The sequence below is a fragment of the Lolium perenne genome, chromosome 5, assembly GCF_019359855.2.
Source record: "Lolium perenne isolate Kyuss_39 chromosome 5, Kyuss_2.0, whole genome shotgun sequence".
In the NCBI taxonomy this organism is placed as follows: domain Eukaryota; kingdom Viridiplantae; phylum Streptophyta; class Magnoliopsida; order Poales; family Poaceae; genus Lolium; species Lolium perenne.
In genome coordinates, this window is record NC_067248.2 from 113536958 (window position 1) to 113561500 (window position 24543).

General features: G+C 45.9%; 2 protein-coding genes across 2 annotated transcripts; one reads left to right on the forward strand and one right to left on the reverse strand.

The window, feature by feature from the left end:
• The first annotated feature begins 2711 nt into the window (after positions 1 to 2711).
• Positions 2712 to 8479, forward strand: LOC127303504 (protein-tyrosine-phosphatase PTP1). Its single transcript, XM_051334229.2, has 8 exons — positions 2712 to 3059; positions 4506 to 4602; positions 4725 to 4807; positions 4908 to 5045; positions 5749 to 5874; positions 7137 to 7279; positions 7357 to 7498; positions 8127 to 8479. The coding sequence occupies exons 1-8, from the start codon at positions 2793 to 2795 to the stop codon at positions 8193 to 8195; spliced, it is 1065 nt and encodes a 354-aa protein (XP_051190189.2). The 5' UTR covers positions 2712 to 2792; the 3' UTR covers positions 8196 to 8479.
• A 1378-nt stretch (positions 8480 to 9857) lies between these two features.
• LOC127299676 (dirigent protein 22) lies at positions 9858 to 10637 on the reverse strand. Its single transcript, XM_051329685.2, has one exon. The coding sequence runs from the start codon at positions 10569 to 10571 to the stop codon at positions 10038 to 10040; it is 534 nt and encodes a 177-aa protein (XP_051185645.1). The 5' UTR covers positions 10572 to 10637; the 3' UTR covers positions 9858 to 10037.
• Between the last annotated feature and the right edge of the window lie 13906 nt (positions 10638 to 24543).

The following is a 24543-nucleotide window of genomic DNA, read 5'->3' on the forward strand; positions in this document are numbered from 1 at the left end:
TTTTTGGTAAGTATCAGGGGAAGTGCGCCCTCCTATGAAGAGAGCGTAGCTCACGCACGACACTACATGCCTCAAAGTGGCATGCAGAACAATTATCACCCCCCTTTTCCACAACCTTTTTATTTTTTATTTTTACAGTATAACTAGCAGAAAAAGTAAAGGCAGGGCAACACACTAAGAGGTTGGAAAATATTAAGTCATTTAAGCAGTGCAACCTAAAAGTTGAACAAAACATGCACTTTGGACATGACAAAACATTAGCATAAAAACACAATTCAGCAGAGGTAGGAAAGAACACGCACTGACAGAAGGCGGAACATCTAAATGCAATTAACCCGAAGGGTAGTGCTACACACTTGGGTAAGACAATACAACATATTGCATCGAAAGATAACACATTTGAGCGCAGTGCAATCTGCTGGTAACACAAGTACAAACCATGCAATCATGGCATGGCATTTTTTTTTCATCCAACATGTCACATTAGATCTATCTTTTAAGAGCTTGACACGAGGGGTGCATGCGTAAAATGGATCATGATTTGGATTCTGGTTTGAAAGACAATATTTTTCTACATTCAAATGTACCCAAAAAAAATGAAAACCTCAACCCAACCATGTCTTACCACCTAGGAGTCTCACAAAGTGTGACATATGATGCGTGGGAAGATGACTCCCCATGACGCGTCACATGTTTGTTTGGAGAGGTATTTAATAGTGACCTCTGTAGGAGGGCAAAATTCAACGAAGAGCACTCAAAAGTATTCCTTATTAATTCGTCTAGCTAATTATTTATTTTGATTAGCATAGCATGGCGCCAAATTACTAGCCTGCACGGTCCTGCCAAAGCCCGCGCGGTCGTGCCTGTGAAGGAGCTCGCCTCCATGCATACGCATGAAGACTTTCTCTATGAGGTGACACGTCAGCTTTACCTGCACACATACACTAGCTGCCATTGCAACATCGGATGGTTGTGTATGTTAGCACTGGCAGCCAAGTGAACTGACATCAGATCCAGAAAAAAAATATCGGAGGCGCTCGGTCTTCTAGAAAGAGTGGTTGCTCCGTTGCTGTACCAATACCAATTTGCTCAGACAAATCTTGTACAAAGAAAAGACGAGCTGATATACTCCTTAGTCGCTCTCCTTTTTTTGAATTTTCAGGGAGGGACCCACCTCAATATATTTTATTCAAAGTTGCCTTTTCAGCCTCTACAAGATATGTTGAAATGAAACGGAATTTTACAGGCGTACAAGGGAAGAAAAACAAAAGGAAAATAATACACTCGGCAACACAAAGAAGCAAGAAAGACAACGAGGTCACTCCATCGGAGACAGTTGACCGATGAGAAAACCCATGGTGGCACAAGCACAGTGATCACAAGGAAGAGTAAGCATCACCAGAGTAATCGAAAGACTATGGTTAGCCGAGACCTAGTCACTGCACTGCACCGTCGACGTAATCGACATGCAACGCGCATCCGAGACCTAGCCACTGCACTGCACCGTCGACGTAATCGACACCACCTGTGTCAGGGACATGGCCGAAGGGTCACGCGCGGCCGAGATGACGCCACGATGTCTGTGTGCCTACCGGCTGGAGTCGAAGGGCATCACGGAGCAGAGACACACCATAGAGCACTCGTGCATGGAGCACCCTCACCGCACGCCGGGGTCATCGCCATAGTCGAAAGGCATAGCACCATTGAGAGCAACCCCAACCCCACCTGAGTCCGATATACCCGAAGGGTGGGACGGCTGAGAGCACGAGCGAAGACCACTCGCGCCAGCCACGCCATAGAGCTCCGACGCAGGAGCCTAGAAACCACTACCACCACTGCCACGGCTCGCCTCGCTAGAGGGAGACCGGACCCATGGCTACCAACTGCAGATCCCAGGGGCACACTAGTACAGAGGGAGCAACGCCCTCTAAAACCGATGGCAAGACAAATGAGGTTCAACACTCGGCCCCGACATCCCCTCCCTCATAGGGAGCAAATCACCACCATGGTCGACATCTGCGAAGCCACGGCACCAGCTAGCCTTAACGACAACCCGTTGAGGATGATGACCGAGCTTCACAACCACGAGAGAGCACACCACCAGCCACCAGTGACCAGCACATCAAAGGCAGCCACTTACTGCCCAACGCCACGTCGGCCTGTAAAGCAGACCAGCCTAGACTACCTAGCCGGGAAGCAACTGGAGACCTAGGGCATTGCCCCGCACCATGCGGGGGAGCGCCCACGACACCAAGGCACCGCCAACGACTACATGTTTATAAAATATCTTGGAAAAAGTTCTTTTACTTGATTTTGTTCCCCACAAAATATTTTTCAACGGAGAGACTTTCCATAGGTACTTCAAGTTAACATCCTCAAAATTTTGAATAACCGCCGGTTTTTAACTTGAATCCTTAGGACCTATTTGATTTGCTGATTCCTGAACACATGAATAGGAAAAGATGTACAATTAATGTTATGCCGTTTGAATAGTACATGATTTTGATTTGTTTGATTGCCTTGTAAAAAGAACAACGAAATCTAGTGCAAAAAAATCACCTTGAAAAAATCTTACATTATTCAATCATAAGAATCATATAATTTAAAAAATTCCAAGGATTCCTATTCTCCAATTTTTCATTTGGAAACCTCAAATCAGTGAGCCCCTTAAATTTCGAGGACACAGTTCAGCGCAAACCACCACCCGACGAGCCCGACCAGTCCCCGTCTCCGCGACCGCGTCCTTCTCCAAGCGCCGCCGTGAGCCCGCTTTCGCAGCCACCGGGAACGCGATGAGCTCCCGCAGCGGCGGCGGCGGCAGTCTCCGCGATAGGCTGAGGGCCGTCTCCCGCCTCGCCGGATCCGGCTTCCGCCGGCCGCAGGCGGAGGCGCAGTGCTCCACGGGTCCGGTCCCCGGGGCTGCGTTCGACTTGGAGGCCGATCCTCTGCCGCCGGTGCTGACGCCAGAGCAGGTCAGGCTATGCAAGGAGGCGCTCGCGCATTTCGAGCCCAGGAGCAAACAGCTGGATGTCTTGTCCGACGAGTTCCAAACCCTCCAGGTATGATTGTGTTTTTTTTGACAGTTAACCGATCCATCTGTGATAATTCTGAAATATGTATTGCATCAGATAAACGAATTATATGTCCATAAGTATGCCAATTTAGCATGGAGGTGACTGATTTACCAGAGTAGCACACCAGGTCTCGTCACAATTAGCATGTGCTGGCTAGGTTTCGACCAAAATGAATAACGCATGACAATTCGTAGATTATTCCATTGCATTCTACAACTTTATGTGTATGGACTAAAGTGAATCTGCTCGCCAAGTTCGCCTACCTCGAGTAGATACCTGTTTACTTATGTAGTTATTACTGGAGTCTTCACCCGGAGCCTGTATTATGTGTTTGGTGCTAATTTTTCTAGTCACGGTTCACTTTCTTGGCAGACTATACCAGTATTTTGGTGCTTGACATAAACAACATGGCCTTTTCGTGCTAGTCAGTGTAATTTTGCAGTTAAATAACCCAATATTCTAGAATCGTAATCAAAGCAATAGATGTGCAAATGATGAAATGAAAAATACGTTGGGCTCTGGATGTGCCTTTTCCTTACACGATTTATATAATAATTTCCTATTGATGCACTGACCCTAGATTCCTTCTAAGGCTCAGTTTGAGGTTTCTGAACTTATTCTATAATCTGCTGCGGAAATAGAGCTACGGAAGTAGGAAAACAAGGTTATCCAAACAGTAAAATAGGCTAATGCTGGTTGGATAAGCTGGATTATCATAATACACCACAATCTGAAATACATCCTTTGTTGACTGCGATGGAGCTTGTGCCACAGCATTGATATGCCATATATATTGAGATGAGTGGAGATGTGGTTTCCCACTCTGTGTCCTTTGAGAGAGGTGTTGCTGCTTCAGTTACTGATCGACTTGAGGAGCTACAGATCGTTGCTCCTATCATATTTTTACTTGGTTAACATCACTATGATACAAGATTTGCGTGGTTGGGGATGTGCCTACTTGAGTAGCTGTAGATGCTTTCTCCTATCAGGCTTGAGTGCTATTTTTAGAAGTTACATTTCCTATAAGTTCATTACGATCTCTACATTTTGAATATTCAATCGCTCTCTCACTCATCTATTACATATAGATTTTTGACCTTATCACTGCATACAAGTATATTGCTTCATTAGAGAACTTGTATTGTTCTACCACTGTCCCATTGTTCCAATAATTTTTAGCTTCTTTGGCTTTATAAACTGCAGTGGGGAATATTGTGGTTGAACAAATTTAAAAGTCTAAAGCAATGTTTTTTCTTCCATGCCAGTTCATTTCTATCTAATGATTGTTTGGCCTGGTTTCAAGCAGATATCTTGTCAAATGTTTACATCTTGGAATTTTTGCATGCAGTTTGTGCTATTCAACTATTTTAGCCACTGTGAAAGTAATACTTCGTTGTATTTGTGTTTAATATTTGATGGTGACATTTTCAGGGCATGAGGACAATGCATCCAGAGCTGATGAAAACGTCTAATGTAGCTCGTCATCCTACTAATATGGAGAAAAACCGTTATACTGATGTCTTACCATGTGAGACTTTCCTCCTGTATTTTTACTTATGGATTTATGGTAATTATCGATGGTGTAAACCAAGCAAGGTGTCCTTGTTGCATTATGGATTTCATCAGATTTTTCTCCTTTCTTGTCTTCAGTTGACGATACCAGGGTACAGCTAAAATCGTCAACTACAAGTCAATTTTCAGGCAATGATTACATCAATGCAAGCTTTCTAAAGGTCAAATTTGTATTGTACTATTGTATGCTGTTCTTGTTGGCTTTCTCACCTTTGTTTTGGATAATTGATAGCACCTTAAAACGGGGTTTAAAACTTGCAGGCTACTGAGGACAACCGAGTTTCAACATTTATTTCCACTCAAGGACCACTAGTCAAGACATTCGGGGACTTCTGGCAAATGGTTTATGAAAATCAATGTCCTGTGATTGTTATGCTAACACATTTCGACAGAATTAAGGTGCCTGCTACCAAGCAATCTGCTTTACGTTGGATCTCATCTGAGGTTCAAATGAGATCCATTCATGCTGGTACAATTGAATGCGTAATCGTGCATACTTATATAGTTATATGAACCAGGGAGGCAGAACAATATGATAAGCCGAACAGCAGCCTTACTAGTAACAATGTGAGAACTTAAGCACGGACTATCCACACGAGATGTGAAAGTTAGAAAACTGTGTTCTGAAACAAATATTGCTAACGTATAGTCCATACAGAGAAAACTAATACTCGCTCCGTCCTATAAATACAATTTTTTTGTAAGAATGTTCGTTCAGGTATGGGAGGATTCAAATACTCACGAGTGCGCTAGAAAATGTCCTCATAATGCTTTGCAAATAAAAAGGAAAGCTAGTTGGCTTGTAAGTAACCAGTACACCCTTTTTGACTGAATTCTTAAGGAGATATCGGAAGTTCTTAGCGTTCTCTTTATGCGTATTTTAGATTATTTTCCTGATGAATGTAATATACTGTGGAATCCATCATGTTAACTTTTCCTTGGTGATTCATTTTGAAAACAATAGGAAATGATGTCTTTTTCTTCCAACTATATGCATGCAGAACTCATAGACAACCTGACATGCAGATAAATTGGCTTTTCTGTAATATAGATTAACTTTGAAGCATCAATTCCTCAGATATTAACATTATAAATAGTGCAGTGTGATAAGTATCTTCCCTTGGAAAATCGAGAAGGAACATATGGAAAATATAATGTTAAGATTGGGAAGACCAAAAGAGATAACCACCAATTATGGTTGCGTGATGTGGAGGTGCGGTGCAATGAGGTAATTTTTTGTCAAGGCATCCATGTATGCTTTGTTTCATTGTTTCTCATAAGGATTTTTTTATGTTCTACATTGTAATGAAGTTTTGATGATGAATAATTTTCTTGTTCATGGATGTCAGTTCCTTTTTATAGGTTTCTCCTGTCTGTTTAGTCCTCATGACAGGGCACAAATTTTACTTAGAAACTTGGCATGCCTTAAAAAAAACTCTGTCTGACTATGAGCACTGTGTTGTGTTGTATGAAATATTGATGACATGTGCCATGAGATCTTACTACCGATGAATTCGTCTTTCTGTTGTTCTCTGAGGATTTAAATGATTGAACTTACTGGATAGTAAATACCTGTAGCGACAGAGATCTCATTTTGGTAAGGTGTGATAAAAGTTAATCTTGTCAGCATGAGAATGAAACAAGGCAACCATTTCCTGTTAATGTGCTATGATTTCTACATAGACCTGAGATTGATTTGTTTCAACAATAATTGAGTTCTTTATATATCATATCTCGTACCCAGACCATGCAAAATACAAGGCATGTAATGCTGCAAAACTATATTCATTTTATTCTAGGAAACTGATATGTAGATGTCTGCAATGTGATGTACATCTCTAATCTCTGTGGCAGATTTATCTGTAATAATTTATTTGCTAAATGCTTCTAAGCAGTATCAACTGTAAACCATGGTGTGGTTGCCATCACATCGTACATTTTTTGATATATACATAGCTTTTATGTCAATGGTACTGTCATACTAAATTCACTTCCATCAAGTATTTTTAAAAATTTAGATTATCGAATTTAGCATGCTTTGGAACTTTATTAGTCCTCCATACGTTTGTACTTATTGGGGCCTTTTACTATTTAAGGTTGTTCTGGAGACTTATTCTTTAAAATATAGCGCATGAGCATGTTCAGTTCATATTTACTTTTAGCATAGTGATCATGTCAACATGACATGCCACTTATAACTTTCTCTATATTTTGTTCCTGCCATAAAATTTTAAAAAGGACATCTAAAAAACACATGCCTGACGTTTTATATCATTATGCCATGCCACCACCTTATTTAGCTGATTTTGTTGTTGGGCCTTGGGACAAACATTCAAGCTTATATTAAGTTTTTCTCAAGGAGGGTGCTGTCATGGTATTCAGTTATGCTGTGTTGACATTTAAGATGATAAAAATTGCTTGTTTTCTGCCAGCATATCTAGAATCATTGTATAGTTAAAGATCTTCTGATTGCTGGCTTCCATGGTGTAGTCAGGCAAAGTTCATTCTGTACACCATATAGAATATCCTGATTGGCCCGACCATGGAGTGCCAGCCAACACTGATGCTGTCAGACAAATCCGAAAACGGTTGCATGACATTCCGAAAGAACATCCTATAGTTGTACATTGCAGGTTTGTTTCAGCTTGATGCTACGCTAGCCTTTGCACATTTGGCGTTCTGTTAAGACTATTTTGGTCTATTTCTGCAGTGCAGGAATCGGGAGAACTGGTGCTTATGTCACCGTCCATAGTTCAATTGAGAGGATTCTCCTTGGAGACAGAAGCTCTTATGATGTTGTTGAAACTGTAAGAAGATTTAGGTCCCAACGAGTTGGAATGGTTCAAACCGAGGTGTGCTCCATTTCATTCTTACTCCTGTCATATTCATCTAAAATGTATATTACCCCAAGTCCAGCATACTTTGAAAAAAATTAGACTCAGGCCTTGCTAACAAGTGTTTTCTCATGTTACAAATTTGTTGATGAAAAAACAAAGTCCTGTTTCGGTTGTTACAGTGGAAGTGATTATCCACATTTTCAAGGCAAAAATATGTTTGGTAATCCGATTTGCCTTCATTGTGATCTTGCCCATAGAGTTGTTAGGTTAAGATGCAGTACATGATAAATTAGTATATCGTTTGCCGTTCCTCATCCTTGATCAGACAGCACTTGCTATAGTAGGGAGTGTAACATATGTTTTGTGGAGCTCATTTCAAGTGTCGCTGATTCTCGTAAGTTGGTAACTTAAGGAGCCTGGTTTAGCTACGTAATTAATGTTAATACATTCCCTTGGCTGAGCAGCCTGGTAACATGTATACATAAGGAGTTATGGGTAGTGAGCCCAATACACGGTTCCAATGAATCACTGCATCTAATACTGCTAAATGAGAGTAGTAGTATTTATGTTTGTTTATCGCATGAAAGTTTAGTGTTTCTTATGTGTATTTAGTTTCTGCATTGACATTTATTCTGCTTTTCAGCAACAATACGTGTTCTGCTACCGTGCAATTGCTGATGAGCTGAAAGATCTGCTGAAGTCAAACCATTGAGGTCGGCTGCATGATGTGCACACAGTGTGGCGCCACAAACATATACTTGTACGTTGCATAGCTGAAGGACTAGTTTGTCGGAAGAACCAGAGTGCTGCCACTTTGTCACCCTTCTATTTCTGTCATAAATCCCGTTGAAGAGCTTTGTAGCTTGTCGCTTTTGTTTGGTGCGTGAGTGTGCAAAAATCACTTCGTCACCTCTATTCCGATGTGGTCTCCAATATTGTTATATTTCCTGCTTGTGGAAGAGGATCAGTAAAGCTTAAAGAATCTGTTGGACCGAAGCATGTAAGCAGGCTTTTGTGGACCGTTCCTCGACCTGCCTTACCAGCCTTACCAGAATCATGCATGTGTGCAGTTCACCAAGAAGGTGAGTGCCTGCGTATACTTCGAAGGGACCAATGAAACAAAGTTTGGTTGGATGTTACGGTCACTCCATGTTCATGATTACGTTACACCAACCAACTGATGCTTTTCCCTCGACTCTAGTTGGCACTACCTGCCTGGATTCTTAGAATGGGTATACAAATGCCAATGCTTACGTCCAAGGTTATACAGTTCGTGCCTTTGAGTCCGAATCATGGTAGGAATAGCATCACTGGGTTTGTAGGTACTTTACCCACAGGTCATTCAACCATTGCCTCCCCTGCCGAGATTGCCTGCTGCCTTGCTGGTCCGTCCTGCGCACCCCTGTGTCTTTTCTGTGGTGCCTCCCCAACCCATAGCTTTCTGATCCGCCTGTGCTGCCCGCTGGTTTTGCTTGGACGATTCAAGCTCGTGTGAGCTCCTCCCACACGGGACACCAGGGCGTCGAACTTGTGGCGTGCACTTCCCATTGGGTGGTTGAGTTCATCGTCCTTGTCATTCGAAACCCCCTCCCACGTTGGTGGTCGAGAAGTGGTTCCCATCGTGTGAGGACATCGCCTCCCCATATAGATGAGGCTTGTCACGAGCTCTCCGACGAGGAGTGGGTGCCAGGGCCCTCAAGACACCAGTCCTAGGTACAAGCCAGTCTTCCTTCGTGGGGAAGGACTCTACAATCTCTCATATTGGCACCTTGATGAGGGGAAAGTAGTTGTTAGTCGTCGTTTGAATAAGTTAGTTGTAGTTTAAATTATTTTGTTTCAAACTAGTAGTTTAAACCGTGTTTGAGTAGTAGTTGTATGCGGTACACAAACTTTGTTGTACTATAAAATTTGTTGTTTCAGCTATCCTGTTTGCTATGTTGTTTCCAACGATAGATAGAGATGAGCATGAAAGATTTTAGGTGGCCATTTTAGAAAAAAAAAATGATGGAGACGAACACACTTTGCTACCAATTTTCGTCTCTCCTAACCAGAGGAGCTGCTCTTGCCCTTCTATTGTAACCGGTGGAGATGCTGTAGCCCCAAATTTCTAGCTCGCTAAATAATCCTCAACAAAGTTTGAGGGTGTCCTTTAGTGGGAGTTGCAGTTGTGCAATAAAAGAAATACTACTTCCATCCTAAACAAACTTGTTCACTTTATCTAGATACAAAAATATATCGTCATATTTCAGTATTTTAGTTATAGATACATTAGTAGTATCTACTCCATCTGATCCATTTTAATTGACTCGGATATAAAAATGGATCGGATGAGTAGAAATAGCAAGTTTTTTTTAGATAGAGGAAGTACTACCAATTTTACGGTGTCAAATGGCCAATTTTCTCCTTTTTAATTTATTATTCCAAGGTACAACAATCAAATGTTAGCGTTACATGAAACATTCTCTCCTCTCGCCGTTTGTATCGATGAGAACCAAAGCAACACAAAGAACATATTCCATCGTGAAATAAACTCGACCACAGCCGTGGTGGGTAGCTAGTGCCTGATGAAGACGTTGTACTGGACGCTGGCGTCTCCGGTCTTGAGGTCGAAGGTGTGCGTCCTGGCCTGCGCATACCCGCGCGCCCACCTGAAGACGCCGGTGCCGCCGATGACGGCCATCTCGCGGACCTCGTCCATGACCGAGTTGCGGCCCATGATGGCGACGGCGCTGCCGTTGTACTGGCCGGCGCTGAAGACGAAGTTCATGTTCATGAGCAGCGCCAGCGAGTCCTTGCCGGAGGCGATGTAGGTGCCCTGCGCGCGCCCCACGATCTTCGACGAGTTGAGGTCGGGCCCGTCGGTGAGCGGGTCGTCGATGACCACCACCATGCCGAAGCCCGTCTTGGAGCTGTTGGTGGTCGCCGCCTTCGCCACCACCACCGCCGTCGGGCTCGGCCCGCTGTACACGTCGTGCCAGTACACCTTGATGTGCGTCTCCTTGTCGGCCCCCGCTGCCGACGCGGTCTGCGGATGCATGGCCGGGGTGGCCACGGCGAGGAGGAGCACGATGAGCGCGGCGGCGGCCATGGCTATAGCTTCTGTGCGTGTGCGTGTCGCGCGCTTAGCGAGTAACGCGTGCGTACGGGAGGGGTACTTATGTATGCGGCGTGTGGACAGTTGAGCTAGAGGATATGTGCATGGCGTGTTGCGGTGGTTGCTTCCACTTGCGGATTCCGCAAAAAAGAAAGAAGTGTTTGTGCGGATGCCGTGATGAGGACTGAGGAGACACTGGAAAGAAAACATGGCACTACGGAAGATGAAGACCACGAAGTGCACAACAACTACTACTCCTACTAAAGTAGTAACATGTCCCACCACCAGTTTGTTCATCTAGAAGCTCTTCGTCTACGGCGCATGAAAAATGGGAACCCAAACAACACATTGCCTACATGGAAATATCTTAAGTTCTTAACACTACTCTATTTGTGAACCATGCGGATTCCCGGAAACTGACTTCTTTTAGAAAAATCTTGGGTGCATGTGCTTCTGTCACCCGAAAAATATTTTACATTGTAAAAAAAAAATCGAAGAAAAATTCCGCGTCTGAATCTTGGGTGCATGTGCCTCTGTCATTGAAAAAATATGTTACGTTGTCCAACAATTCTGAAAAAAAAAATCCACGGTCAAAGTCGGCATTCTATATGTGTGCACACCAAGTCTTGGGTCTTGTGGAAAACTACATTTTTTTTTGTGTCCAGTCTAAAAATGAGAATCCAAACAACACATTGCCTACATGGAAATATCTTAACTCTGCTCAACTTGTGAACCATGTGGATTCCCGGAAACTTGTTTTTTTTTAAAAATCTTTGGTGCATGTGCCTCTGTCATTGAAAAATTATTTTACATTGTCCAACAATTCTGACCAAAATTAATTCCACCGTCAAAGTCGGCATTCTATAAAAGAGAAAAAACTCTTATAAAAAATACATAACTAATACTCCCTCCGTTCCTTTCTATAGTGCCTATTGTTTTTTGGCACGGAAATTAGCGCGAGCCGTTTTTTGACACAAAACCTCCTAGCGATATCACAGAAAAAATAGGAAATTGAAAACAGATCTCAGAAATACATGACCAGATCGGTTTCCAGATTTTCTGGACTTGATTTGATCGGTGGAACGGGTTCTTTGCAAAAAAAATATAGCTTTACTCTTATATTCTGAAACAAATGCGAAAAAACAATAGGCATTATAGAAAGGAATGGAGGGAGTATTGTTTTTTGGAAAACGGCTCTGCGCGCACATAGAATACCGATATGTAGTCTTTCTTCTATTTTTTTTTTCCTTTTCACGTTTCAAAATGCATTTATAAATGATTTCAAAACCCAGGAGCATCCAAAACGTCTCGTCCGCGGTTTCCATCACTATTTCTGCACTTGTTCTTTTTTTCATCGGACATCGTTAATTTTAGGTCGTGTGCAAGTGCAATAGCCCTCCTAATTTGGCTATTAAGGGCAAAAGGCAAAAACAAGTGCCACCAGGCCTTCTAAAACAAGCGCTTGCTCAACATGACCGTCAAAACCTTGTCCGGCATCCCAACCCATTAGAGCATCTCCACCGGCCCCCCCCCCCCCCCCCCCCCCAATAGTTGCCGGCAGAGGCACACTAGTGGAAAAAGGGCTAACTGTGGCGCACCGAATCTTGATTCTGTGGCGCATATGGCCGTCGCCACAGTTGCCACGCGACTAGTATTAGAATTCTGTGGCGCAGCAGCGGGTGCGCCACAGAAGTTTGGAATTCTGTGGCGCACGCTGTTCAGTGCGCCACAGAATCTTAGACTTCTGTGGCGCACCATTGATAGTGCGCCACAGAATTTGGCGCCAGATTTTGTGGCGCACTACCTCTCCATGCGCCACAGAATATTTATAAGTTTTTGTGGCGCACTGCCAGTTCATGCGCCACAGAATGTTAATTTTTGGATTTTCGAATTTTTTCCATTTCTGCAGCATATAGTGGTATTGCACAGGAAATATACAGATATATACAAGAAATACATAGCACATTCCAGAAATAACAGAATTACTCACAAATGACACACAAATGACATGATACACACAAGTCTTCATCATTACATCATTTAGATCCAAATTACACAAGTAGAAATGTGTTTGATCGTCGCATATACATACATGTGTGTTCATCTCGTCTCATATGCACATGCATCGTCACCGGCCACCTAGACTAAAGTAAAGTAGAGTACAACCGCGGTGGCGGTGAGTAAGAGGGGGACCAAGAACTTCAGCCGGTTCTTCTTCTTGCCCACGTGTGCCCTCCACTGTGCTACCGCCTCCTCTCTAGTCGCGTATCCCTTGTAGCTGTTCCCGCTGAACTTGTGCACCTGTTCGAGACAGTCCTGCCACTCCTCGTAGACACCTGGAACCCGACCCTTGTACACAACGTACGTCGGCATCTCTATTGACAAGGGCATATTAGTATATCATATTAGTACATCATGCATATATATATATGTTGATAAATATTAGACCAAAGTATATAGTAAAGTTGAGCACGGCAACAATAAGTTTGCGACACGCACACACAAGACGACGTCCACCGATACACATAAACCGATGAACATAGTACTTAGAGTTTAATTACGACCCACACAAAAGACCACGTCCATCGATATATATACAAACTAACCGATGAAGATAGCTAGTTTATCACACACTAAGTCAAGGCTCGCAGGGCTCCGGGAACGGCTTGTACAGATCTTTTGTAATCCACGTCCTTGTGTCACCCTGCGCTTTGAGGCGTTGCTCGATGTCCCTCTTGCATAACGCTCTACCCTGGTGCAAGGGCCCTCCCCCTGTGGTGACGTCTTGAGTGATGATATGTGATAACTTGACCCTGGTATCCTGGAAGTCTTCTCTGAGGTCATCATCGTTGATCCGCGCCAACTTTTCGGCCCATCCTCGGAGAGCAGATGGTAAACGCAAGTTCTGGCTATCCCGGACAAACCCTTTTAGGTGATGCATGACATAGAAGGCGTCCAGAGTGCTGTTTTCCGGCTGCTTGACACAGGGGAACTCGAACACGTGCTTGAACTTGTGTTTACCATCATCCCTGAAACATTCCGCCTTTTCTTTGAAGGCGCCTCCCTTTTTGAAGTAGCCCTCGAGAGCATCATCTAGCACACCCCTTATTCTGGCGTAGTTCTTCTTTTTCGCACTCCCCGAGTCGAAATAGGTGGCAAGAGAAAACTTCGGGGCAATGGAGATGAGTACGCAGTGCGTGTCTCTGCGCAACACAAATTTGGATCGAGGTTGGAAATGAGCAATGGAAAAGAAATTTATTACAGGGCTAGCGGATGTGTACTTACTCGGGAAAGTAAGCCAAGAGGATGTTGTCCTTCCTCTTGTTGTCCAAGAAGCACTTCTGTAGGTACAACGAAGCCCGTACCCGCACCGCTGATAAGTTCAACTGGCTTTCACGCATGTAGTAAGGATCCGCTATCGCGACGTCCGGGATACTCTCACTCTCTTGATCTTCATCGCCAGATTGAGCGCGAATAGGCGGACCAAGTTATAGTCCAGCCTTCTCGCGTGGAATAGCTTGAAGATGTCCTCGTACGCTATAAAGAATATATCCGCGGGGACATCAGTGACGAAGCCCACATCTCTTGGCACCCTGACCGTGAAGACCGGGTAATTTGGATCTTTGTCCTTAAGAAGGATACTCTCTAGGACCAGGATACTATCCTGCAGAGGCAGCATAGCTCCGGAAGCAAGGTGTAGCAGCTCCGGACCCAGTATTGGTTTGCCAGCTTCATGCATTCTGGTCAAGCCATCCTTGCTGGGAGGTACCAAGGAGTCCCGATGACGGATCGTCGGAGGTGGCTGGCTCGCAGACTTCTCCTTGTTCTTACTAGGTCTTTTACGGGGCTTCTTCGGAGCAACGGGCCCCGACGCTTCAAACTGCTCGTTGACCTTGTTGATCAGCGTATTGGGGCTGAAGATGTTTGCGGCGGTTGGCTCTTGTGTATCGGCTGCCGGAGGCGTCTCTTGAGAGAAGCCGCGGAACACCAGGCGCTGTTTGGTTGCCTTGGGTGGGCCAGCTGGTTCGTCGCGAACGCGGTATGCTTCTTCATCCGCGCCCGCCATGTACAAATCATCTATGTCGGCGCCGGTGTTGAGGTAGGCATCGACGTCTACCGGCCCATCATCATCGATGTCATCTTCATTGGGTGATGGGATGGGCGATAGCGGTGCAGCGGCCTTGCCTTTAGGCTCCGCCGGTGGCGGTTGAGGCAGAGACTCTCCCAGCAGTTTCTTGTGGCGGCTTGTTGTGGCGGTGACGACGGGAGGAGCTGCCCTCCGAGCAGGCGGCCGGATGATCGGCTGCCGGATGATCGAGGAGGCGCCGGTGGAGCGACCCCCAAGACGGATCTGGGTCTTTGGCCATACCATGGTATAGCCATGGAAGTTCTCAAGCGTCAGGTGCTCGTCGGCTCCCTCGGGCTGTATTGGGGGGTCCATGTCTTCGCACCCCGGCAACACCCGACCCAAAGTGACCTTCAGGACGTTGGCGTCCATAGCCACGGTGTGCAACGTGGTGCTCTTCGGTTGTATGATCATTCCCGTGGCAACATCCTTCAACTCGCCGCCGGGCGCGCAGTGAAGGAGCACGCAAGGAGTGTCCTGAGTAATGTTGGGCATCATTAATTAGATAGCCGGGTATCAAAACGCATGAAGGAGATGGCATGGAATAACTAATTAGTTAAGTACCTTGGTGATGGCGTTGAGCTGTGCTAATGTGGAGACAGTGGCGGCCGGCCTATCAATCTTCGGGGGCTCGGGTGCATTATGAAGCACCGCCGCCGCCGGCTGCGCCTTGGTAGCCTCGGCAGGATCAGCGGGGGGCACCGGTTCATCCAACTCCATCGGCTGCCCCGCGGCGATGGTGGGCGGCGGGGTAACCAGATCCGGAGATGGCGACGCGTTGAAGATCGAGTTGCTGGCCCCGGCGCTAGGCACTTTTATCGACCCCACCTGACCGGCCGCATTCCACGCAGCTATCCCCTCGATGACCTGAGGGGGCAGGAAATCGCGGAGCTTCTTCTCGAAAAGCTTGTCCACCTCATCTTTGTCCATCGAGTTTGCCTGTTTTTCCTCGAGCATGGAGACCTTCTTCCTCAGCTCTTCAACCTCGGCTTTATCCTCTTCTGACATCGCGCTCCTCCTTCTCTTCTTGCTGTTTTCCTCTTTGTAGTACTCGCGAAACTTCATGCTTGTACCAAAGCCGCAGACACGTCCAGCCGATGTCGGCGGCTTGGATACTGGCCTCTCCTTGAGGATATTCAACGCCCTGTTGAAAGGCGTGTCCCACGGCTCCGTCGAGCCCTGGGACGACGATTCGGCCTCGGGGAGATCGGCCTTCGCCAACTGCTCGTTCTGCAGACAAGGATAGGGTGAACACATTTAGGGCATTGCATTCACGTCATATATGTAATATGTGCAGCAATGGACCGCGCGAGTAAATTCCCTTACCAGCTTTTCCTCGAACTTCCTCACGTCCTTATGCTCGGTAACGAATTCCATTGTATTCCTGTCCAGAGTGTAGCGGGCCCGGACAAAGTACCTCACCTGCAGGTCCGTAATTTTCAACCATGGGTTCGGTTTCCCAGCACGTGCAAGTTCTTCGTCCTCCTTTTCCCAAATGGGAATCTTTCCTCTATAACCGCCGCTTCCAAGGTGATGTGCTCCTAAGTTGAGCTCATGCATTTGTCTACCCCACTCCGTCCATGCTTTCGCATCGTCGCTATCCAGCCGCTCCTTGAATATCTGGAACTCTGCTTCATCGAGCATCGGCTCACCCTTCTTAATACTCTCAAAGCTTTCACCTTTGTCGATCTTGGCCTTCACCCGGCTTTTCCAGTTGCTCAGGGCGTTGCTCATCTTCGTGATGGCCAATTTATTCACCGGGTTGGATCTTTCCAAGTTATTGTATGGCGCCGGGAACTTGTACCGTCGGTGAAGCTTCTGAAGGCAGAGCTCGACCAAATGCTCATTGCCTTCACCTCGGATTTTCACCGTGTTGATCGACATGCTTTCCCGGACAATGCACCCGAGTTGCATGCCGTACCCAGCGGCAACAGCCTCCGGCTCCTGTGGTTGCCCACTTTCGGAGACCAATGTGATCTCGCTGGTGGTGTTGGCGAGCACCGTCGGCTTCCGATCCTTCCGCGGCTTCTTCTTCTTCTTAGCAGCCGGGTTGCCGCTGCCGTCAGCCTCCCCGACGCCGTCACCCCCCGTGTGGTCGCCGCCGTCGGTGGTGGGTTCATACTCCTCCTCCTCCCCAGCTTCAGTCATCTGACGGTCAGCTCCGACTTCCTCCGCCGCCAAGTCCACCTCCTCCTCCTCTTGTCGCTGGGAGGGGCCGAATTCCCAGAACTCGACGTTCGCCGCTCTGGCTTCCTCTTCGAGGGTCATGGCGGCCTTAGAAGTGCCGGCCACGTTGTCGTCGGCCGACATATTTGCAATTTCTATAAAGAAGAGGATGAAATCTATTAGTACAATTGTCGGCCGGAAAATTCGGCATGACCTTTGCTAATTTTTGGACATAGGAGCCCCATTTCTCAACCGAAACGGAAGTGAATCAACGTTTCGGGAGAAATGGGCAGCTCATTTGAAGTCCCTGCAACATATAAACAACACAAATACACAGCACAGTACCCACAACATATACACATCACAGTACCCATCAGGTCCATCAGCAGTACACAACACAATATTTTTATTACCATGCATATACACAGCCTCCTACTCCCCTGGATACAATAGATATAAAAATAGCCAGCAACACAGCATGGATACCACCATGCATACCACCTGCAAGTCCATATCATCAGCAGCACCACATACCAGCAAGCAACAGAAGTACTTACCAACAGCATACAACACCACCACATATATAGAGCACCAACAGTATGCATTAATTCATTTGACAGCAACAATAGCCAGTAACTCTGGTAGCCATTACAATTAAGGAACAATTAAGCAATAATTCTCTGGTAGCAATGGTTCTCTGGTATCCAACATATATAGCCAGTAACTATGCATCCATTACAATGTAGCAATGAGAAAAAACTATGCATCCTACTCAATTAAGCATATATAGCCAGTAACATATATAGCCAGTAACTATGCTAGCTTTTCTGTTCATCTAGTTTCTAGAATATCCAGTAACTTTATATAGCCAGTAACTATGCTAGCTTTTCTAGAATGCTCATTGCCTCCAACAGTATGAAAATAAAATATACAATGCTTGATTCTCAACTTTATAATGCACCCAAAAAAAGAATGTGTGTACTGTAGCATATCAGAAATACTGTAGCCTATCAGAAAATGGCTAGAAATTTTGTTTGCTCATATTATTTGCTCATTTTATAATTCAGTTTGCAACAGCCAAGCAACAGCTGCAGTCCTGGTTATAGTTCACTGTAAAATGCATGGTTTGTCAACACCAATGCACTATAGATTCAGTTCTAATTTTAATAAGAAGAAACAAAGAGCAAATTAGGTAAACAATTGTACCAAATTACTGCCTTCTTGCTTCAAGAACTACTGCCACTACTCCCCTGGATCAATTCTCTTTAGTTATTTTATTTTTGTGAATCTCCCTGTTAGGTAAACAATTATACAATTATACACATCTCTGGTTATTTTTAAATGTCATCTCAGCACACTTCTCTGATTATTTTTAAATCTCTGGTTAGTGTGTGTACTTGCTTTTGACACATTTTGAACCTGTTTTCAGCCAAGTATGAGAAAAAACCATTGATTTACTCATTGCTTGCTTGCTTGCTTAGATACTGGTTAGTAATTGAGAAAAAAACCAAGTTTGAGAAAAAACCATTGCTTGCTTGATTTACTCATTGCTTGCTTGCTTGTTACTCATTGAGAAAAAACCAAGTATGAGAAAAAACCATTCATAAAATAAGCAAAGGCACTTCTCTGGTTAGTAACTGTAGCATATTAGATAACCTACTTCTCTGGTTAGTAACTGTAGCATATCCATTTTAGTGTACTGTAGCATATCAAAATACTGTAGCACACCAAGAGATTACATCAACCAGGGTATCACTAATTGCTTATATAGGAGATTCAAACATTGCCAGAGTATTAACCAGAGAATTCAAACATTGCCAGATTACTGCTAGCAGCTGTTATCATTTTTTATGATGCAGTGCCTATTCACTAATTAACACTCAAACAAAAATAAAACAAGCTAGCTACTGCCACTTCTGTCTGCTACTGCCTGCTACTGCATGCCACTACTGCCACTACTGCCTGCTTGCTTCAAGAACTAGATAGGAGTGACACTAAACCAACAGTATCCAAATGGCTAGCTCATTTTATTTGCTCATTTTAACAGCTTATAGGATGACTAACAGTAGTAATTCTTCTCTGACTAAATTAACCAGGGCATTTTATTTTGTAGTATTGATTATTTAAGAATAACATTGATAAACCAATATAACCAGTAAGCATCCAAAATACAAAGCTGTATCCATCTGAACATTCTAAATGCTGAATAGCTCTAGTATACAAGTATAACCAGTAAGCAAATAGAACCAAAATACAAAGATAACTAGTATAACCAGTACTATTCATGAATGTTGTTAGCTATCTTTCTTCAGTTTTAATTTATTCAGAACTTACTCAAATTTACTCTTTGTAGCAGAGTAGCAGAGCCCCTATTCAAATTTCTTATCATACAAAGATAATTTCACTAATTAACACTCAAACAAAAATAAAACAGCATGCCCATGTTAAATCCTGGACTTGGTGTCTGAAAAATTATTATGACAATGCAGCAGAGATGCACATCATGCATACACAGCAAGCAAAAATTTAAATTCACCAACAGTATGCCCATGTTAAATCCTGGACTTGGGCCATGTTAAATGAAAATCTATTATACAGTACTGCAAAGATGGAATAATCCAACATGAATTTAAATTCACCAACAGCAAGCGAAAATTTAAATACACAGCAAGCAATCCCTCCCCACCCAATCAAGAAGACACTAGAATTGGTGTAGTGCTAACCCTAGAATTCCAGGGATGGCCGACGGTGAGGGGACGGGCGGAGAAGGGAGGGGCGGAGAAGGGAGGAGGTCGGCGAGGGGGGCAAAGAAGGTACCTCTGGTCGGCGATGGTCGGCAAGGCGGAGAAGGGAGGGTGTAGGGCGGCGCTGGTCGGCGATGGTCCGGCCTGGGCGCGGTCCTCCTGGTCCTGGTCCTAGGCGGCGGGCGGCAGCGAGGGATCCTCCTGGGCGGCGCTCCTCCGTGTCCTGGGCGGCGCTCCTCCGAGTCCTGGGCGGCGGCGAGGCGAGCACAGCGGAGAGCAGGCGAGCGAGGCGAGCAGGCGAGCGCGGCGTGTTGGGGAAGAAGAAGGTTGGGGAAGAAGAAAGGGGCCGGGGCGAACCGCTCGAGATATGGCTAAGTCAGAAATTCTGTGGCGCACCAAACCCAGCATGCGCCACAGAATTTCAAGATTCTGTGGCGCATGCCGGGTTTGGTGCGCCATGCATTTCTGACTTAGACATATAGTAACCGGCCGTGTGGGTTGTGGAATATGCCTAAGTGTGGAAATTCTGTGGCGCCCCAAAACCGACATGCGCCACGTAATTTCAAGATTCTCGTGGTGCATGTTGAGTTTGGTGCGCCACAGAATTGCCACACTTAGGCATACTTTTAAATTCTTGCATCATATATTAGCTAGGGTTTTATGAATTTTTAAAGGTATTTCCTTTAATACATTCCTAGTGTATTATTCCAAGAAATAAATGAAGGTTCAATTATGCAAGTTAATTTATATAGATAATTCAAAAAAGTACATATATGGATGCTTGTGTCATACACACACATATACACACTTGTGTTTTTGCCAAAGTACATAGTACACAAAAAAAGCCACAATTGAACTTCTCGGTTCCGATCGGTGGCTAGCTAGCGTTTCTTGACAATGTTCTTGCCCTTCTTCATCGCGGTTGTTGAATACTTTAGCCCGGCCACCTTGAGATTTCTTCTTGTGTACGGGCAACCTTTAGCCGGTAGGGTGGTCTTCCTTCTTACTTTTGAATAAGTAGTAGGCTTGTCGAAGTACTTGTCAAATTCCTCTTCGATCTTCGGATCGCCGTTCTTGTCGATGTCTTGCTTGTCGGCTTCTCCTTCCATTCCGATGATGCTCCTCTTGCCCCTCCTCACGACCACACGGCTGGGCTTTGATGGGTCGGTAATGAAGAAGCATTGGTCAACTTGGGTAGCGAGCACCCACGGCTCATTTTTCGCGGAGGGGGTCTTCGATTTGGCATCGGGTATAACCATGGTGGTGAAATATAGTCCATCTTTTTCGACGCTCTTGGCCCATCTCACACGGAACATCGGTATCGTCACTCCAACGTAGTCGAGTTCCCAAATCTCCTCGATCCTTCCGTAGAATCTTTCCTTGACATCAGTCTTGTCATCGGTGTAGGATAGCATAGTTACTCCTGAGTTTTGATATTCGCTATTCTTGTCCTTTTCCTCGGTGTAGAATCTATAGCCGTTGATGTCGTACGACTGATAGGTCCTTACGTTGTGCCCGGGTCCCTGCGACAGGGAGAATATGAGTTTCTGCTCTTCAGTAGAAGGCATCGGTGCGGGACTTTCCAGTAGCCTTTTCTTGAACCACCCCGTGAAGTTGGAGTTGTGCTCTTTCGTAACGTCCCCTGTTTTCCTCGGCCGTCCTAGGTCGATGAACTTCTGCTCGATTAAGCTTTTGTGCTTATCCACCCAAGGGCTGACCAATTCTATGTGTTGTAGCGCGACTCGGTGTGCCCTGTCAAAGTCGGCGTGTCGACCAGCGATGCCGACATGCATTGCGCGGTAGCCCTCGCGGTGACCAAACCCTGCTAGCCTGCCGACGTGCTTCCTGGTGGGCAGACCGACATCCTCGTTCTCGGTGCTTAGGTAGTTCTGGCAGAAGGAGATGCACTCGTAGGTAAGAAAGCCCTTGGCTATGCTTCCATCTGGACGGGCCCTGTTGCGAACGAATCCTTTGATGACACCGTTCAACCTTTCGAATGGCATCATGTTGTGCAGGAATGTCGGCCCGAGGTGGATGATGTCATCCACTACATGGACAAGCAGATGCACCATGATGTCGAAGAACGCTGGCGGGAAGTAAATCTCGAGCTCGCATAGTATCTCGACGATCTCTTCTTGTAGCCTGTTGAGCTGCTTAACGCCGATGGACTTCCTAGAGATGACGTCGAAGAAGTTGCAGAGGCCAAACAGCGTCTCGCGGACGTGGTCGTCCATTATCCCTCGCATCGCAACGGGAAGTATCTGTGTCATCAGCACGTGACAGTCGTGAGACTTCATCCCGCTAAACCTCTTCTTCGCTACGTCCAGATATCTGCTTATCTTCCCCGAGTAACCGTGAGGAACTTTTACTCCTAGGAGGCACTCGAAAAACCTCTCGAGCTCCTCCTCGCTCAGAGTGAAGCAGGCAGGTTTAAGCACCACCACCTCATTCTTCTTAGCCCTTTTGTGGTGACCCTGAGTCGTTTCCGTCTGTTCATCATCATCATCACTATCGGTGGGGTACTGAAGTTCTTTCTTGAGGCCAAGCAATTTCAGGTCGGTTCTTGCTTTCGGGCCATCCTTGGTCCTCTCCGGCATGTTCATCAGAGTGCCAAGTAGGCTCTCGGTAACGTTTTTCGTGATGTGCATGACATCGAGGCTATGGGGCGTGTGGAGGACCTTCCAGTACGGCAGGTCCCAGAAAACAGACCTCGCTTTCCATACTCCCAGCAGCGGCGATTCCCGCGGTCGCTTCTTTCCCGACGCGGGGCACTCTTCCCAATTTTCCAAAAGCTCGGATATTTCTTCGCCGCTCCTCGGTCGTGGGGCTCTTCCGAGCTCCTCTTCGCCGTTGAACAGATCCTTGCGTTTTCTCCACGGGTGATCGAAGCGAAGCCACATTCGAGTCCCTTGGAACACAGTTTTACAAGACCCGGGAGGCTTCGGCAGCTGCAGATGCGGGGTCTTATCCATGCACTTGACACATCCCTTGAATCCGTGGTTCACCTGGCACGATACATATGCGTAACCAGGATAGTCCTGCACTGTCGTTAGCAATGCGGCTCTGAGAGGGAAATAATCTCTTTTGTACGCGTCCCAAGTACGGGCCGGAGTCTGCCACAGCGTGGCTAACTCCTCTTTCAACAGACCGAGATACAGATGCATGTCCACGCCCGGTTGTTTTGGCCCCTGAATAAGAATACTCATGTGTACGTACCGCTGCTTTGTGCACAGCCAGGGGGGGAGGTTGTATGGCCATACAAACACGGGCCAGGTGCTATGCGTGCTACTCTGGTTTCCAAAGGGATTGAGTCCGTCGGTGCTCATGCCCAGACGAATGTTCCTCGGTTCGCTCCCGAACTCATCTGCGAACTCAATGTCCAACGCATTCCACTGGCTAGCGTCTGCAGGGTGTGTCAGGATCTTGCCCTTCTCCGGATCATCTGCGGGCTTCTCCCTTTCCGCGTGCCATTGCATGAGCTTTGCTTCCTTAGGATCTACGAAATACCGCTGCAGACGGGGAGTGATAGGAAAGTACCAGACAACTTTCAGAGGAACTTTCTTGTTCCCTCTCTTGTACCGTCCTTGGCCGCACACCGGACATGTGGTTCTATCCTTGTACTCATTCCGAAAAAGTGCACAATCATTGATGCATGCGTGGTACTTTACGTGCGGTAGGTCGAGTGGGCAAACTACTTTCTTGGCCTCGTCGATACTTGTCGGCAATGTGTTGTCCTTGGGAAGACGAGCATGCCAGGATTTCATGTTATCGCTGAAGCTGCTGTCGGTCCATTTGTGTTCCGCCTTCATCTCCAGACACTCGAGCGTTACACTCAAGCGTGTATCCTCGGGCCGGCACCCTGGATACAATGGAGTCATCCCGTCTACCTCCATTTGCGCCAGCTTGGCTTCAGGTTTGGCGTTGCCCGTGTCCTTCAGGAGAAGCTCTTGAACATGAGGGTCCCGCAGGGCCGACGTTAGCGGCGTCTGCTTCCTCTCGGCATCTCCACCACCATCTCCTCCGGCATCATCATCTCCTTCATCGGCCTCTCCTTCCTCATGATGAACACCATGTTCGGGAAACTCTTCGTCTTCTCGCCCGATGTCGGCCTCTTCTTCATGACCAACATTTGCCGCCGGCTCCTCGTCGAAGCCGAGCATGAAACCGCGCCTGAGCAGGTGTTCCTCCAGTTGTCCAGAATCAGGGTCGATCCACTGCCGGAGTCCGCATTTTCGACACGGACATCTTATCAGGGTCATGTTGTTCCTAACCATGTCGGCCTTCGCGTTCACCTTGTATCTAACCACTTGTCCTTCCCTCATATGGACGACCATGGTTGACTGCATCATACATATATAGAGCAAAAGAGAGTTAATTAGAACCACACACACCACCCATAAACACACATGCATGCATGATCGCCGGAAAATTTCGACATGACCTATCCTAAAAGTGGGACATATGGCTAGTGCAAGAATTTGCCGAAATGGAAATGAATCAACATTTCGGCAAACATCCATGCACCACACGCCGGCACAAACCAACAACACAAATAAGCTTCTTCGCAAGCAAACATTCAACCACAACACAAAGCTCAACACATATAAACATCATCTTCTCGCCACCGCAAACCGTCCGGGAGCGCGATAATAATCTTCACCTACAAAACATCCATACACACAAAACATGCATCCAATAGTACTCAACCTCTCACAAATCTACCAACATCATGGTGGAGCAAGAGGATGGGGTGGTGGAGACAAAACAATGGACCATGCAAGAGGGAAAGTGGAGGAGGGAAAGAGAATTGTGGTTTTTAGTACCCCTCTACAAGTTGGTGTGGCTTCCCCTCACAAATATGCCCACAAAATAGGCTTAGAGCTATCAACAATGGAGAAAAGTATGACCAAAATGGAGTGGGAGAGAGGAG